General features: G+C 49.1%; 1 protein-coding gene across 1 annotated transcript; it reads left to right on the plus strand.

The window, feature by feature from the left end:
• The first annotated feature begins 16,939 nt into the window (after positions 1 to 16,939).
• Positions 16,940 to 17,324, plus strand: LOC122923530 (histone H2B type 1-M). The gene has a single exon (XM_044274358.1). The coding sequence runs from the start codon at positions 16,940 to 16,942 to the stop codon at positions 17,318 to 17,320; it is 381 nt and encodes a 126-aa protein (XP_044130293.1). The 3' UTR covers positions 17,321 to 17,324.
• Positions 17,325 to 17,997: the final 673 nt, after the last annotated feature.

Genomic DNA, 17,997 nt, shown 5'->3' on the forward strand with positions numbered 1-17,997 from the left:
TGCCTGGTTGCCGGGGCCTAAATTTATGACAATGGACTGTTCCAGTGGTGGGTGACATGAAGCATGATTCTCTGCTATGATATGAGACTGATTCTCTGCTGAAATGAAGCCAGATTCTCTGTTACGGGACCTCTCTCCACTGCCTGGTGCCGGGGCCTAAATTTATGACAACGTGACTGTTACAGTGGTGTGGTGACGTGAAGCATGATCTCTGCTATGAGTATAAAGACTGATTCTCTGGTGACATGAAGCCAGATTCTCTGTTACGGGACCTCCTCTCTTCGCCTGGGGTGCCGGGGCCTAAATATCTGACAATAGACTGTTCCCATGGTGGGTGACGTGAAGCATGATTCTCGCTATGATATGAAGACTGATTCTCTGCTGACACGAAGCCAGATTCTCGTTGACGGGACCTCTCTCCTCTGTCTGGGTGCCGGGGCCTAAATTTATTGACAATGGACTGTTCCAGTGGTGGGTGCATGAAGCATGATTCCTCTGCTTTGATATGAAGACTGATTCTCTGCTGACATGAAGCCAGATTCTCTGTTACGGGGACCTCTCTCCTCTGCCTGGGTGACGGGACCTAAATTTTGACAATGGACTGTACCAGTGTTGGGTGACGAAAGCATGATTCTATGCTATGACATGAAGACTGATTCTCTGCTGACATGAAGCCAGATTCTCTGTTACGGGACCTCTCTCCTCGGGCCGTGGTGACGGGACCTAAATTTTTGACAATGGACTGTACCAGTGTTGGGTGACGTAAAGCATGATTCTCTGCTATGATATGAAGACTGATTCTCTGCTGACATAAAGCCAGATTCTCTGTTACGGGACCTTTCTCCTCTGCCTGGGTGCCGGGGCCTAAATATCTGACAATGGACTGTTCCAGTGTTGGTGACGTGAAGCATGATTCTCTGCTATGATATGAAGACTGATTCTCTGCTGACATGAAGCCAGATTCTCTCTTACGGGACCACTCTCCTCTGCCTGGGTGCCTGGGCCTAAAAATCTGACAATGGACTGTTCCAGTGTTGGGTGACGTGAAGCATGATTCTCTGCTGAAATGAATCCAGATTCTCTGTTACGGGACCTCTCTCCTCTGCCTGGGTGCGGGGGCCTAAATTTATCACAATGGACTGTTCCAGTGTTGGGTGACGTGAAGCATGATTCTCTGCTATGATATGAAGACTGATTCTCTGCTGACATAAAGCCAGATTCTCTGTTACGGGACCTCTCTCCTCTTCCTGGGCCTAAATATCTGACAATGGACTGTTCCAGTGTTGGGTGACGTGAAGCATGATTCTCTGCTATGATATGAAGACTGATTCTCTGCTGACATGAAGCCACATTTTCTGTTACGGGACCTCTCTCCTCTGCCTGGGTGCCGGGCCAAAATTTATGACAATGGACTGTTCCAGTGTTGGGTGACGTGAAGCATGATTCTCTGCTATCATATGAAGACATCCTTTGATGACATGAAGACAGATTCTCTGTTACAGTACCTTTCTCCTCTGCCTGGGTCTAAATATATGACAATGGACTGTTACAGTGGTGGGTGACGTGAAGCATGTATGTCTGCTATGACATGCAGACTGATTCTCTGCTGACATGAAGCCAGATTCTCTGTTATGGGACCTCTGTCCTCTGCCTGGGTGCCGGGGCCTAAATATCTGACAATGGACTGTTCCAGTGTTGGGTGACGTGAAGCATGATTCTAAGCTATGACATGCAGACTGATTCTCTGCTGACATGAAGCCAGATTCTCTGTTACGGGACCTCTTTCCTCTGCCTGGGTGCCGGGGCCTAAATATCTGACAATGGACTGTTCCAGTTTTGGGTGACGTGAAGCATGATTCTCTGCTATGATATGAAGACTGATTCTCTGCTGAAATGAAGCCTGAATCTCTGTTATTGGACCTCTCTTCTCTGCCTGGGTGCCTGGGCCTAAATATCTGACAATGGACTATTCCAGTATTGGGTGACGTGAAGCCTGATTCTCTGCTACGACATGAAGACTGATTCTCTGCTGACATGTATCCAGATTCTCTTTTACGGGACCTCTCTCCTCTGCCTGGGTGCCGGGGCCTAAATATCTGACAATGGACTGTTCCAGTGTTGGGTGATGTGAAGCATGATTCTCTGCTATGATATGAAGACTGATTCTCTGCTGACATGAAGCCAGATTCTCTGTTAAGGGACCATTCTCCTCTGCCTGGTTGCCGGGGCCTAAATATCTGACAATGGACTGTTCCAGTGGTGGGTGACGTGAAGCATGATTCTCTGCTATGATATGAAGACTGATTCTCTGCTGACATGAAGCCTGAATCTCTGTTATTGGACCTCTCTCCTCTGCCTAGGTGCCTGGGCCTAAATATCTTACAATGGACTGTTATAGTTTTGGGTGACGTGAAGCTTGATTCTATGCTATGATATGAAGACTGATTCTCTGCTGACATGAAGCCTGAATCTCTGTTACGGGACCTCTTTCCTCTGCCTGGGTGCCTGGGCCTAAATATCTGACAATGGACTGTTACAGTGGTGGGTGACGTGAAGCATGATTCTCCGCTATGATATGCAGACTGATTCTCTGCTGACATGAAGCCAGATTCTCTGTTACGGGACCTTTCTCCTCTGCCTGGGTGCCGGGGCCTAAATATCTGACAATGGACTGTTCCCGTGTTGGGTGACGTGAAGCATGATTTTATTACATGACACGGAGGCTCCTATTGCTATCTCTTTCTTTACTAAAATCGTATAGCAGCAAAAAACGAACAAATCAATCAAAGTGGAAACCATGGCAACTGACTCCTCCCCACTGTGCCAGTATAACAGTCCTAGTCACTGTCGACTCCTCCTCTTTCTTTGCTGCTCTCCTCACAGATAAGTACAGTGGTCTTATTGTCTGTGGGCTGAGCGTTATTAGGATTATTAGTATTATTGTATTATGGTATTAGGTATATGTTATATATTATATGTTATATATTATATGTGATATATATATATTTTATGCCTGGTAGCCTTCATTTTGGTGTGTCATTCCTTCCCACCCTTTCCTTTCTGCCCTTATTGCTTTTTTCCCATAGGCACAAGTTTTTCCCTTTTTAGGCTTCATTTTCCCACCTGTAGCGCTGCTGGGTTCGTCCCCACTCCCTGTGCGGCCATTTCGCCGCTCCAAAACTCTCCCGTCACCCACCGCCACCTCTGCACCGCTCCGCTGCTTCTTCCTTCTGGGCGGCCGAGATCTCGCGAGATTTCGGCCGCCATTTTACCTCCGACGTCTTTTCGCGCGCATCCCGCTCTCTCCTCTGAATCGAGCGTGATCTCGCGGGATTTCGCGAGATTTGCGCCGATTCTCCTCAGAAGAGCTGCCGGAGCATCAGAGTATATCAGAGTATATCTGCTACCTCATAGATACCTAGAATTTAGGTTTTTTTGTCGCTCTTTGGGCTATATTCTTAGACTGCTTATAACCCACATTAGGCCCTATTAATTTTAGCCGATTAATATTAGCCCTTGGTTGATAAGCCACGTTAGGCTCTATTAATAATACCCTGTCTTTGATACAATGTCCAAAGTGAATATGGGTGGGTGTGAATCTTCCCCTGAAATTGTAGAGGTGCCCTCTAATACACAGGAACAAGCCGCCATGTCTGTAGAGGCACAAACTTCGGCTATTCAGCGTTCAGTGACTGCAGCTATCCAGGCTGCCATGGGGTCTATGTCCACGGCCATATCCACATCAATTTCTGAAGCCCTTATGGCCGGCCCCTCCTCCTCCAAAACTTCTAGGTCCCATCCATCTGAGACCTTACTACCTGCCTCCAGAACCATTAAGACTGGTGGAACTGAAGCCACCCAAGATGGCGTGCCCCGTTCACGCAAAAGAGCCTATGCCCGCCAGGCAGAAAAGGCGAGGCAGTGGAAAAGCACTAGAGCGCTACAAGATTATGTTTCGGGCTCTGAACCCGACTCAGATGAGGAGGCTCAGTATTGTTCTATTGAATTTGAGGACTTGGAGGAGGACGATCTTTTGGATTCGGACCTTCCAGGTCCATCCTCCAGATCTATCACGCCACGGTCTGCTTCCACGGAGGTTCCTATAGAATCCTCAGCCATTTTAGATCCCGAGGGTGAACCCCTATTTGATCCCGATACATTACATCACCCAAGGTCTGCAGAGTGGCTCCCGTCCTCACATGTGGCAAAGTACCTAGAAGCCCGAGTGCGCCAGCCTCTTTCTAAGGAGGCGCGCAATAAAATGAAAGCTGAGTGCCCCAGACCCATAATTCCAAATAAAGTATGTGAGACACCTATCGTTGACCCGAAAATGTGTCAGTTCCTCGCTAAATCGGGCTGGAACCCAAAGAAGGGTTTAGAGTCGGCCTTAAAGTCCTGTCAGGACAAACTGTTAGACCTATTGGGCCCACTAACAAAAATTTTCGAAATGGCTGAGTCAGCCAAATCCCAGAATTCACTGGTGGATCCGGAGGAACTCCGGGGATGGGTTCAGCGGGCTGTGTGCATAACAGGCAACGTTAATACGTCACTATCCATAGAGAGAAGAAAGGCGATTCTTTTCAAAATAGAACCCAAACTCTCCAATTTAGCCCTCACAGAGGCTGGTAAAGAGGCCCAGGGATTACTGTTTGGGGACTCCTTTATAAAGGACCTGTCCCGGTTCGTAGGAGCCTTCACTGCCCTTGACAAGGCTCAGACCTCGATGAAACGAGTATTCCAGGGCAGGGTCTCTCACAGGGCCGGCAGCTCCAGGGGCCGCCTGTCCGGCCGTTCTTCCTTCCAGACCCGTGGTTCGGGTCGAGGCTCCTTCCCCTATCGTCACTACACTCAAGAGTTCCGACAGCCACCCGCCTTCTTCCCCACCCGAGGATCAACTTGGCGTTCCCGCGGAGCCAGGGGTTCATCTAACCGACGACCTTTCGGTAAGTCAACTTCCAACATCTTCTTTGACCCCTTGGGTAGGGGGCAGACTCCGTATTTTTTCCCATGTCTGGTCAACCATCACGGCCGACCCATGGGTTCTTTCTACTGTACGGGGATTCCACATAGAACTGATTTGTTCGCAGATCCAAATTCCCCCCCCACATCCTGTAGTCCTCCCGTCCTCAACGCGCAGGCTGTTACATCAGGAACTGACGGCGCTATGTCAGAAGGGTGCCATAGAGCGAGCTCCCGTATCCACGGAGGGAATCCTAAGCAGTATGTTCCTGGTGGCCAAAAAAGGAGGTCAAATGCGCCCCGTAATCAACCTTCGGGCCCTAAACGCTTTCGTGCGGTATCGGCACTTCAAGATGGAGGGCATTCACCTTCTCAGGGATTTGCTACTCCATGGCGACTGGATGGTCAAACTAGACCTGAAAGATGCCTACCTGACAGTGCCGGTAGCCGAGTCGTCCAGGGATCTTCTTCGTTTTCTCTGGGGCTCGGAGATATGGAGATTCACATGTCTACCTTTCGGACTTTCTTCGGCCCCCTGGTGCTTCACCAAACTCCTACGGCCGGTCATCTCCTGTCTCCGCAGTCAAGGGATTCGTCTGATTATTTATCTAGACGATATCCTCATCATGGCCCAGTGCCCTTCCACCCTGCTTGCACATCTGCAATGTTCCATGGACCTATTATCTCGACTGGGTTTTCTTCTCAACCTAGAGAAATCGACTTTGACTCCGGCCCAGTCCATAGAGTTTCTAGGCTTCACCATCAATTCGTCCACGGAGACCCTCAGTCTCCCTCCTTCCAAAGTGCGAGCCATTCGCAAGGAGCTCCTTCATGCCCTCTCTCTTCCACAAGTCTCCCTACGCCACCTGGCCCGTATAATAGGCCTTCTCTCTTCGTCCATCCAAGCAGTGTTCCCAGCTCCTCTACATTATCGGGCCTTGCAGAGGCTCAAGATTGCCCACCTTCAATCGGGAGCATCCTACGCGGATTTGATCACCTTGGACGAGGACACCAGAGTCGAGTTATCTTGGTGGATCCACAACCTGGAAGTGTGGAATGGGAAGGCGATTTTTCGTCCCCGTCCGGATATCACGATAGAGTCAGATGCCAGCCTTCTACGCTGGGGAGCTTACAGCAACGGTGTGTCTACTGGAGGTCGTTGGTCGGTAGAGGAGTCAACCCTTCACATCAACGCCTTAGAACTGCTGGCGGGTTCTTTTGCAGTTCGCAGTTTCGCGAGCAACCTGACCAAGGCTTGCATCAGATTACGGATGGACAACATCTCTGCAGTCAGGTATGTCAATGCCATGGGGGGCACGCATTCTACAACCCTATCCCACCTGGCGCGGGATTTCTGGACTTTCTGCCTTGCCAGGGAGATCACGGTGTCGGCAGAATATATACCGGGCCTACACAATACCCATGCGGACTGGAGCTCTCGTTTTCTGTCGGACTCCAGCGATTGGAGATTAGACACCACAGTCTTCTCATCCATTTCATCCCGTTGGGGTCCTTTCTATCTAGACCTTTTTGCGTCTCGCCTGAACTCCCAACTTCCACGATTTTACAGCTGGCGTCCGGATCCAGACGCAGAGGCGGTAGATGCATTCCTTCAAGATTGGACAGGTCACATCTCCTACGCCTTCCCTCCGTTCGCTCTGATCCCGCCGGTCTTAACTCTAACCCGCCTTCAGGGAGCGGACCTTGTTCTTATAGTCCCGTTTTGGACCACCCAGTCGTGGTTTCCCCAACTTCTGGAGTGCTTAATTCAGTGTCCTCTACTTCTTCCGCTTTTCCCGGACCTCTTGTTAGATCCTTCGGGGCTCGGACATCCTCTTATCCTCGAGGGCTCCCTCCAACTTCTGGCGTGCAGAATTTCAGGGAACCCTGGAACATCGCTGGAATTTCGGACTCAGCTAGACGCCTATTGGACGAGGCATGGGCTCCAGGGACCAGACGGTCTTATCGGTCAGCCTGGAGATCTTGGACTGATTGGTGCCTGGCTAGGCACCTGGATCCCGTTTCAGCCCCTGTAACAGACATGCTTCAATTTCTTACTTCACTTTTTGAGGACGGTAAAGCTTACCGTACCATCAACTTGTACCGCTCTGCTATTTCTGCTTTTCACCACGGGTTTGGGGGGTGCCCGGCGGGTCAGCATCCCCTTGTTTGCCGTCTTCTTAGAGGTTCCCGTCTTTCCCGTCCGCCCAGACCTCATTTTTCCTCTACGTGGGATGTCTCCTCTGTGCTGTCCCTTTTTTCCTCCTGGCCTTCTAATACGGACCTTACCCTTCGCCAGCTTTCGGCTAAGCTGGTTTCCTTGTTTTGTTTGATCTCCTGCAAGAGGGTATCCGACGTCCGCGCTTTGGATTACGACGCTAGATCCTTCACTCCCAATGGGGTTGTGTTCAATATCACACGACGCACCAAGACTAGTATCAGGTCCGTTTCTTATCCATGTTTTCCGGACTCCCCTGCCCTCTGCCCAGTGACCTGCCTTCGGGAATATGAGATACGTACTCTCCCTTTTCGTTCACCTAATTGTCCTCAGCTTTTTCTATCATACCGTCGCCCTTTTGGTCCGGTATCAACAATCACTCTAGCCCGTTGGGTGAAGTGGGTTATGTCCTTGGCAGGTGTGAATACGGAAATTTTCACCGCACATTCCACTAGAGGGGCTTCGGCAACCTCAATGACTATGGCAGGCGCCCGTTTGGAGGACATTATGAAATTAGCGGATTGGTCACGAGTTTCTACCTTTCGTGAATTCTATTTCCGGCCTCCGGTTCATGTTTTTTCTTCTGTGGTAAGTCAGCTTTGAACTCGCAATAGGAGCCTCCGTGTCATGTAATAAAATTGCATGATTTCCCTATCTTATGACGTAAAGTCATGATTTTATTAAAGACACGGAGGCGAGTATTGCCCCGCCCTATTTCCCCCCCTGAGGTTTTGGGATTTGAATAACTGTGGTTTTTTATATTATATCTACATCTGACAGTTATAGTACTATATGTACACTGCAATGCGTTACTGATGATTGTTACCTTCATTTAGACGTTTTTCTACCTTTTGTCTTTTTTCCTTTCATAGGATGAATTTACTACTTCCCAGCTGCTGCTATCGTTTCAGTTTCCAGTTTTTATCCTTCGGTTAAAGAGTTGATTGATCTTCAGTTTCTATGGACTTTTAATCATCGAGATCAGTTTTTCCAGTGGACTATCACCATCAAAGAAAGAGGAGGAGTCGACAGTGACTAGGACTGTTATACTGGCACAGTGGGGAGGAGTCAGTTGCCATGGTTTCCACTTTGATTGATTTGTTCGTTTTTTGCTGCTATACGATTTTAGTAAAGAAAGAGATAGCAATACTCGCCTCCGTGTCTTTAATAAAATCATGACTTTACGTCATAAGATAGGGAAATCATGCAATTCTCTGCTATGATATGAAGACTGATTCTCTGCTGACATGAAGCCAGATTCTGTGTTACGGGACCTCTCTCCTCTGCCTGGGTGCCTGGGCCTAAATATCTGACAATGGACTGTTCCAGTGTTGGGTGACGTGAAGCATGATTCTCTGCTATGATATGAAGACTGATTCTCTGCTGACATGTATCCAGATTCTCTTTCACGGGACCTCTCTCCTCTGCCTGGGTGCCGGGGCCTAAATATCTGACAATGGACTGTTACAGTGGTGGGTGACGTGAAGAATGATTCTCTGCTATGATATGAAGACTGATTCTCTGCTGACATAAAGCCAGATTCTCTGCTATGATATGAAGACTCATTCTCTGCTGACATAAAGCCAGATTCTCTGTTACGGGACCTCTCTCTTCTGCCTGGGTGCCGGGGCCTAAATTTATGACCATGGACTGTTACAGTGGTGGGTGACGTGAAGCATGATTCTCTACTATGACATGTAGACTGATTCTCTGCTGACATGAAGCTAGATTCTCTGTTACGGGACCTCTCTCCTCTGCCTGGGCCTAAATATCTGACAATGGACTGTTCCAGTGTTGGGTGATGTGAAGCATGATTCTCTGCTATGATATGAAGACTGATTCTCTGCTGACATGAAGCCACATTTTCTGTTACGGGACCTCTCTCCTCTGCCTGGTTGCCGGGGCCTAAATTTATGACAATGGACTGTTCCAGTGGTGGGTGACATGAAGCATGATTCTCTGCTATGATATGAAGACTGATTCTCTGCTGAAATGAAGCCAGATTCTCTGTTACGGGACCTCTCTCCACTGCCTGGGTGCCGGGGCCTAAATTTATGACAACGGACTGTTACAGTGGTGGGTGACGTGAAGCATGATTCTCTGCTATGATATAAAGACTGAATCTCTGGTGACATGAAGCCAGATTTTCTGTTACGGGACCTCTCTCCTCTGCCTGGTTGCCGGGGCCTAAATTTATGACAATGGACTGTTCCAGTGGTGGGTGACATGAAGCATGATTCTCTGCTTTGATATGAAGACTGATTCTCTGCTGACATGAAGCCAGATTCTCTGTTACGGGACCTCTCTCCTCTGCCTGGGTGACGGGACCTAAATTTTTGACAATGGACTGTACCAGTGTTGGGTGACGTAAAGCATGATTCTCTGCTATGACATGAAGACTGATTCTCTGCTGACATGAAGCCAGATTCTCTGTTACGGGACCTCTCTCCTCTGCCTGGGTGATGGGACCTAAATTTTTGACAATGGACTGTACCAGTGTTGGGTGACGTAAAGCATGATTCTCTGCTATGATATGAAGACTGATTCTCTGCTGACATAAAGCCAGATTCTCTGTTACAGAACCTTTCTCATCTGCCTGGGTGCCGGGGCCTAAATATCTGACAATGGACTGTTCCAGTGTTGGGTGACGTGAAGCATGATTCTCTGCTATGATATGAAGCATGATTCTCTGCTATGATATAAAGACTGATTCTCTGGTGACATGAAGCCAGATTCTCTGTTACGGGACCTCTCTCTTCTGCCTGGGTGCCGGGGCCTAAATATCTGACAATAGACTGTTCCCATGGTGGGTGACGTGAAGCATGATTCTCTGCTATGATATGAAGACTGATTCTCTGCTGACACGAAGCCAGATTCTCTGTTACGGGACCTCTCTCCTCTGTCTGGGTGCCGGGGCCTAAATTTATGACAATGGACTGTTCCAGTGGTGGGTGACATGAAGCATGATTCTCTGCTTTGATATGAAGACTGATTCTCTGCTGACAAGAAGCCAGATTCTCTGTTACGGGACCTCTCTCCTCTGCCTGGGTGCCGGGGCCTAAATATCTGACAATGGACTGTTCCAGTGTTGGGTGACGTGAAGCATGATTCTCTGCTATGATATGAAGACTGATTCTCTGCTGACATGAAGCCAGATTCTCTGTTACGGGACCTCTCTCCTCTGCCTGGGTGCCTGGGCCTAAAAATCTGACAATGGACTGTTCCAGTGTTGGGTGACGTGAAGCATGATTCTCTGCTGAAATGAATCCAGATTCTCTGTTACGGGACCTCTCTCCTCTGCCTGGGTGCGGGGGCCTAAATTTATGACAATGGACTGTTCCAGTGTTGGGTGACGTGAAGCATGATTCTCTGCTATGATATGAAGACTGATTCTCGGCTGACATAAAGCCGGATTCTCTGTTACGGGACCTCTCTCCTCTTCCTGGGCCTAAATATCTGACAATGGACTGTTCCAGTGTTGGGTGACGTGAAGCATGATTCTCTGCTATGATATGAAGACTGATTCTCTGCTGAAATGAAGCCAGATTCTCTGTTACGGGACCTCTCTCCACTGCCTGGGTGCCGGGGCCTAAATTTATGACAACGGACTGTTACAGTGGTGGGTGACGTGAAGCATGATTCTCTGCTATGATATAAAGACTGAATCTCTGGTGACATGAAGCCAGATTTTCTGTTACGGGACCTCTCTCCTCTGCCTGGTTGCCGGGGCCTAAATTTATGACAATGGACTGTTCCAGTGGTGGGTGACATGAAGCATGATTCTCTGCTTTGATATGAAGACTGATTCTCTGCTGACATGAAGCCAGATTCTCTGTTACGGGACCTCTCTCCTCTGCCTGGGTGACGGGACCTAAATTTTTGACAATGGACTGTTCCAGTGTTGGGTGACGTGAAGCATGATTCTCTGCTATGATATGAAGACTGATTCTCTGCTGACATGAAGCCACATTTTCTGTTACGGGACCTCTCTCCTCTGCCTGGGTGCCGGGCCAAAATGTATGACAATGGACTGTTCCAGTGTTGGGTGACGTGAAGCATGATTCTCTGCTATCATATGAAGACTGATTCTTTGATGACATGAAGACAGATTCTCTGTTACAGTACCTTTCTCCTCTGCCTGGGTCTAAATATATGACAATGGACTGTTACAGTGGTGGGTGACGTGAAGCATGAATGTCTGCTATGACATGCAGACTGATTCTCTGCTGACATGAAGCCAGATTCTCTGTTATGGGACCTCTGTCCTCTGCCTGGGTGCCGGGGCCTAAATATCTGACAATGGACTGTTCCAGTGTTGGGTGACGTGAAGCATGATTCTATGCTATGACATGCAGACTGATTCTCTGCTGACATGAAGCCAGATTCTCTGTTACGGGACCTCTTTCCTCTGCCTGGGTGCCGGGGCCTAAATATCTGACAATGGACTGTTCCAGTGTTGGGTGACGTGAAGCATGATTCTCTGCTATGATATGAAGACTGATTCTCTGCTGACATGAAGCCTGAATCTCTGTTATTGGACCTCTCTCCTCTGCCTAGGTGCCTGGGCCTAAATATCTTACAATGGACTGTTATAGTTTTGGGTGACGTGAAGCTTGATTCTATGCTATGATATGAAGACTGATTCTCTGCTGACATGAAGCCAGATTCTCTGTTAGGGGACCTCTCTCCTCTGCCTGGGCCTAAATATCTGACAATGGACTGTTCCAGTGGTGGGTGACATGAAGCATGATTCTCTGCTATGATATGAAGACTGATTCTCTGCTGACATGAAGCCAGATTCTCTGTTAAGGGACCATTCTCCTCTGCCTGGTTGCCGGGGCCTAAATATCTGACAATGGACTGTTCCAGTGTTGGGTGACGTGAAGCATGATTCTCTGCTATTATATGAAGACTGATTCTCTGCTGACATGAAGCCTGAATCTCTGTTATTGGACCTCTCTCCTCTGCCTAGGTGCCTGGGCCTAAATATCTTACAATGGACTGTTATAGTCTTGGGTGACGTGAAGCTTGATTCTATGCTATGATATGAAGACTGATTCTCTGCTGACATGAAGCCAGATTCTCTGTTACGGGACCTCTCTCCTCTGCCTGGGCCTAAATATCTGACAATGGACTGTTCCAGTGGTGGGTGACATTAAGCATGATTCTCTGCTATGATATGAAGACTGATTCTCTGCTGACATGAAGCCAGATTCTGTGTTACGGGACCTCTCTCCTCTGCCTGGGTGCCTGGGCCTAAATATCTGACAATGGACTGTTCCAGTGTTGGGTGACGTGAAGCATGATTCTCTGCTATGATATGAAGACTGATTCTCTGCTGACATGTATCCAGATTCTCTTTTACGGGACCTCTCTCCTCTGCCTGGGTGCCGGGGCCTAAATATCTGACAATGGACTGTTACAGTGGTGGGTGACGTGAAGAATGATTCTCTGCTATGATATGAAGACTGATTCTCTGCTGACATAAAGCCAGATTCTCTGTTACGGGACCTTTCTCCTCTGCCTGGGTGCCAGGGACTAAATATCTGACAATGGACTGTTCCAGTGTTGGGTGACGTGAAGCATGATTCTCTGCTGAAATGAATCCAGATTCTCTGTTACGGGACCTCTCTCCTCTGCCTGGGTGCCGGGGCCTAAATTTATGACAATGGACTGTTCCAGTGTTGGGTGACGTGAAGCATTATTCTCTGCTATGATATGAAGACTCATTCTCTGCTGACATAAAGCCAGATTCTCTGTTACGGGACCTCTCTCTTGTGCCTGGGTGCCGGGGCCTAAATTTATGACCATGGACTGTTACAGTGGTGGGTGACGTGAAGCATGATTCTCTGCTATGACATGTAGACTGATTCTCTGCTGAAATGAAGCTAGATTCTCTGTTACGGGACCTCTCTCCTCTGCCTGGGCCTAAATATCTGACAATGGACTGTTCCAGTGTTGGGTGACGTGAAGCATGATTCTCTGCTATGATATGAAGACCGATTCTCTGCTGACATGAAGCCACATTTTCTGTTACGGGACCTCTCTCCTCTGCCTGGTTGCTGGGGCCTAAATTTATGACAATGGACTGTTCTAGTGGTGGGTGACATGAAGCATGATTCTCTGCTATGATATGAAGACTGATTCTCTGCTGACATGAAGCCAGATTCTCTGTTACGGGACCTCTCTCCACTGCCTGGGTGCCGGGGCCTAAATATCTGACAATGGACTGTTCCAGTGGTGGGTGACGTGAAGCATGATTCTCTGCTATGATATGAAGACTGATTCTCTGCTGACATGAAGCCAGATTCTCTGTTACGGGACCTCTCTCCTCTGCCTGGGTGCCGTGGCCTAAATTTATGACAATTGACTGTTACAGTGGTAGGTGACGTGAAGCATGATTCTCTGCTATGACATAAAGACTGATTCTCTGGTGACATGAAGCCAGATTCTCTGTTAAGGGACCTCTCTCCTCTGCCTGGGCCTAAATATCTGACAATGGACTGTTCCAGTGTTGGGTGACGTGAAGCATGATTCTCTGCTATGATATGAAGACTGATTCTCTGCTGACATGAAGCCAGATTCTCTGTTACGGGACCTCTCTCCTCCGCCTGGGTGCCGGGGCCTAAATTTATGACAATGGACTGTTACAGTGGTGGGTGACGTGAAGCATGATTCTCTGCTATGACATGCACACTGATTCTCTGCAGACATGAAGACAGATTCTCTGTTACGGGACCTCTCTCATCAGCCTGGGTGCCTGGGCCTAAATATCTGACAATGGACTGTTCCAGTGTTAGGTGACGTGAAGCATGATTCTCTGCTATCATATGAAGACTGATTCTCTGATGACATGAAGCCAGATTCTCTGTTACAGGGACCTCTCTCTTCTGCCTGGGTGGCGGGGCCTAAATTTATGACAATGGACTGTTACAGTGGTGGGTGACGTGAAGCATGATTCTCTACTCTGACATGTAGACTGATTCTCTGCTGACATGAAGCCAGATTCTCAATTACGGGACCTCTCTCCTCTGCCTGGGCCTTCATATCTGACAATGGACTGTTCCAGTGTTGGCTGACGTGAAGCCTGATTCTCTGCTGACATGAAGCCACATTTTCTGTTACGGGACCTCTCTCCTCTGCCTGGGTGCCGGGGCCTAAATTTATGACAATGGACTGTTACAGTGGTGGGTGACGTGAAGCATGATTCTCTGCTATGATATGAAGACTGATTCTCTGATGACATGAAGCCAGATTCTCTGTTACAGTACCTTTCTCCTCTGCCTGGGTCTAAATATATGACAATGGACTGTTACAGTGGTGGGTGACGTGAAGCATGATTTTCTGCTATGACATGCAGACTGATTCTCTGCTGACATGAAGCCAGATTCTCTGTTATGGGACCTCTCTCCTCTGCCTGGGCCTAAATATCTGACAATGGACTGTTCCAGTGTTGGGTGACGTGAAGCATGATTCTATGCTATGACATGAAGACTGATTCTCTGGTGACATGAAGCCAGATTCTCTGTTACGGGACCTCTCTCCTCTGCCTGGGCCTAAATATCTGACAATGGACTGTTCCAGTGTTGGGTGACGTGAAGCATGATTCTATGCTATGACATGAAGACTGATTCTCCTGTGACATGAAGCCAGATTCCCTGTTACGGGACCTCTCTCCTCTGCCTGGGTGCCGGGACCTAAATTTTTGACAATGGACTGTACCAGTGTTGGGTGACGTAAAGCATGATTCTATGCTATGACATGAAGATTGATTCTCTGCTAACATGAAGCCAGATTCTCTGTTACAGGACCTCTCTCCTCTGCCTGGGTGCCGGGGCCTAAATATCTGACAATGGACTGTTCCAGTGGTGGGTGACGTGAAGCATGATTCTCTGCTATGACATGTAGACTGATTCTCTGCTGACATGAAGCCAGATTCTCTGTTACAGGACCTCTCTCCTCTGCCTGGGTGCCTGGGCCTAAATATCTGACAATGGACTGTTCCAGTGGTGGGTGACATTAAGCATGATTCTCTGCTATGATATGAAGACTGATTCTCTGCTGACATGAAGCCAGATTCTGTGTTACGGGACCTCTCTCCTCTGCCTGGGTCTAAATATCTGACAATGGACTGTTCCAGTGTTGGGTGACGTGAAGCATGATTCTCTGCTATGATATGAAGACTGATTCTCTGCTGACATGTATCCAGATTCTCTTTTACGGGACCTCTCTCCTCTGCCTGGGTGCCGGGGCCTAAATATCTGACAATGGACTGTTACAGTGGTGGGTGATGTGAAGCCTGATTCTCTGCTATGATAAGAAGACTGATTCTCTGCTGACATGTATCCAGATTCTCTTTTACGGGACCTCTCTCCTCTGCCTGGGTGCCGGGGCCTAAATATCTGACAATGGACTGTTCCAGTGTTGGGTGATGTGAAGCATGATTCTCTGCTATGATATGAAGACTGATTCTCTGCTGACATGAAGCCAGATTCTCTGTTACGGGACCTCTCTCCTCTGCCTGGGTGCCTGGGCCTAAAAATCTGACAATGGACTGTTCCAGTGTTGGGTGACGTGAAGCATGATTCTCTGCTGAAATGAATCCAGATTCTCTGTTACGGGACTTCTCTCTTCTGCCTGGGTGCCGGGGCCTAAATTTATGACAATGGACTGTTACAGTGGTGGGTGACGTGAAGCATGATTCTCTGCTATGACATGTAGACTGTTTCTCTGCTGACATGAAGCTAGATTCTCTGTTATGGGACCTCTCTCCTCTGCCTGGGCCTAAATATCTGACAATGGACTGTTCCAGTGTTGGGTGACATTAAGCATGATTCTCTGCTATGATATGAAGACTGATTCTCTGCTGATATGAAGCCAGATTCTCTGTTACGGGACCTCTCTCCTCTGTCTGGATGCCGGGGCCTAAATATATGACAATGGACTGTTACAGTGGTGGGTGACGTGAAGCATGATTCTCTGCTATGATATGAAGACTGATTCTCTGCTGACATGAAGCCAGATTCTCTGTTACAGGACCTCTCTCCTCTGCCTGGGTGCCTGGGCCTAAATATATGACAATGGACTGTTACAGTGGTGGGTGACGTGAAGCATGATTCTATGCTATGGGATCTCTCTCCAATTGATATTGGTTAATTATTTTTTTTTTTTATTCATTTCCCTATGCACATTTGTTTGCAGGGGATTTACCTACATGTTGCTGCCTTTTGCAGCCCTCTAGCCCTTTCCTGGGCTGTTTTACAGCCTTTTTAGTGCCGAAAAGTTTGGGTCCCCATTGACTTCAATAGGGTTCGGGACGAAGTTCGGGTCGGGTTCGGATCCTGAACATTTCCGGGAAGTTTGGCCGAACTTCTCGAAGGGTGGTTATGATAGCTGTATCTTCAGGTTTCCACTTACGAACGCGCACGGTCCCGGACGGTGACGCGTGCACGTGAGGTGAACCCAGGCTGGTGACCCACGAGGACGCTGCTTTCGTGCGACGTCACACTCAGGATGGATGCTCTCTAGGACCAGAATACCTCCAACGCGTTTCGAAATTACTGAATTTCTTCATCAGGGAACCAGAAATCAGCGCCAATGAGCGGATCATCTGGAAATGACACTGGGGGCACGCCCCCTCTTCTCCACCAATAGGAAGCCGTCTCTCTCCAGCCCACCTTACCTGCGGCCGCAATAAAAGGAGCTGCGCGGGGCTTCTCTTCATTACTGATCTCCGGCAGCAGTGACAACCGAGCTCCCATCATGCCCGAGCCAACCAAGTCCGCCCCAGCGCCCAAAAAGGGCTCCAAGAAAGCCGACACCAAGGCTCAGAAGAAGGACGGCAAGAAGCGGAGAAAGAGCAGGAAGGAGAGCTATGCCATCTACGTTTACAAGGTGCTGAAGCAGGTCCACCCCGACACCGGCATCTCCTCCAAGGCCATGGGCATCATGAACTCCTTCGTCAACGACATCTTTGAGCGCATCGCAGGGGAAGCCTCCCGCCTGGCTCACTACAACAAGCGCTCCACCATCACCTCCCGGGAGATCCAGACCGCCGTGCGCCTGCTGCTGCCCGGAGAGCTGGCCAAGCACGCCGTCTCCGAGGGCACCAAGGCCGTCACCAAGTACACCAGCGCCAAGTGAGCGCCCCCCACTCTCCGGACCCAAAGGCTCTTCTCAGAGCCCCCACCCTGTCTCCAGCGGAGCTGCTCCCGTGTCTCCCCGTTCTCACAGTGGCTGCGGTTTCCCTCACTGTCAGCTAGATGAGATGCGGTAACGCTAGTGGAATTTACAATACAAGCTATCCTGCTCCATGCCCATTTACTACACCCATCATCCTCCTCCATGCCCATTCACTACTCCGATCATCCTTCTCAGTGTGGCGCTCCCTGGGGACAGGCTGTGCGGCCGCTCAGGACAGGAGGACGAGGCTCCGCTCTTACGGGCACATAACGGCTGAGGGGTCCAGAGCTCTGCTCCTATTGGCTGGGAGAGCTCAGGATCTCGTCGCTCATTTGAATTTCCCGCCTATAGTTGAGCTGCTGATCTACAGGAGGAGCCGGTCATGTGACCCGTACCAGCGCCACTCATTGGCGTCTTTGTCTCTGCAGCTCCGGGACGGATTAACCCCTTAGTCTCCGAGCACAGCTCGTCTTGTAGCTGCGGGGACAGGAGCGGTGGAGAACACTCGGGACTCGGGATTTAGATTACTGGGGCTTTCTGTATTGTAGAGCTCCGGCTGTACTGAGCACAGGGCGTCGCTGATCTCGGACAATTGTCCGGCTCTCCGATCCCTGATGTGCGGGCGGTGTTAACCCCTC

The sequence above is a fragment of the Bufo gargarizans genome, unplaced genomic scaffold, assembly GCF_014858855.1.
Source record: "Bufo gargarizans isolate SCDJY-AF-19 unplaced genomic scaffold, ASM1485885v1 original_scaffold_1687_pilon, whole genome shotgun sequence".
NCBI classification, from domain to species: domain Eukaryota; kingdom Metazoa; phylum Chordata; class Amphibia; order Anura; family Bufonidae; genus Bufo; species Bufo gargarizans.

Coding starts and splice junctions, on each gene's coding strand:
- LOC122923530 (XM_044274358.1), top strand. CDS start 16,940: ATGCCCGAGCCAACCAAGTCCGCCCCAGCGCCCAAAAAGGGCTCCAAG.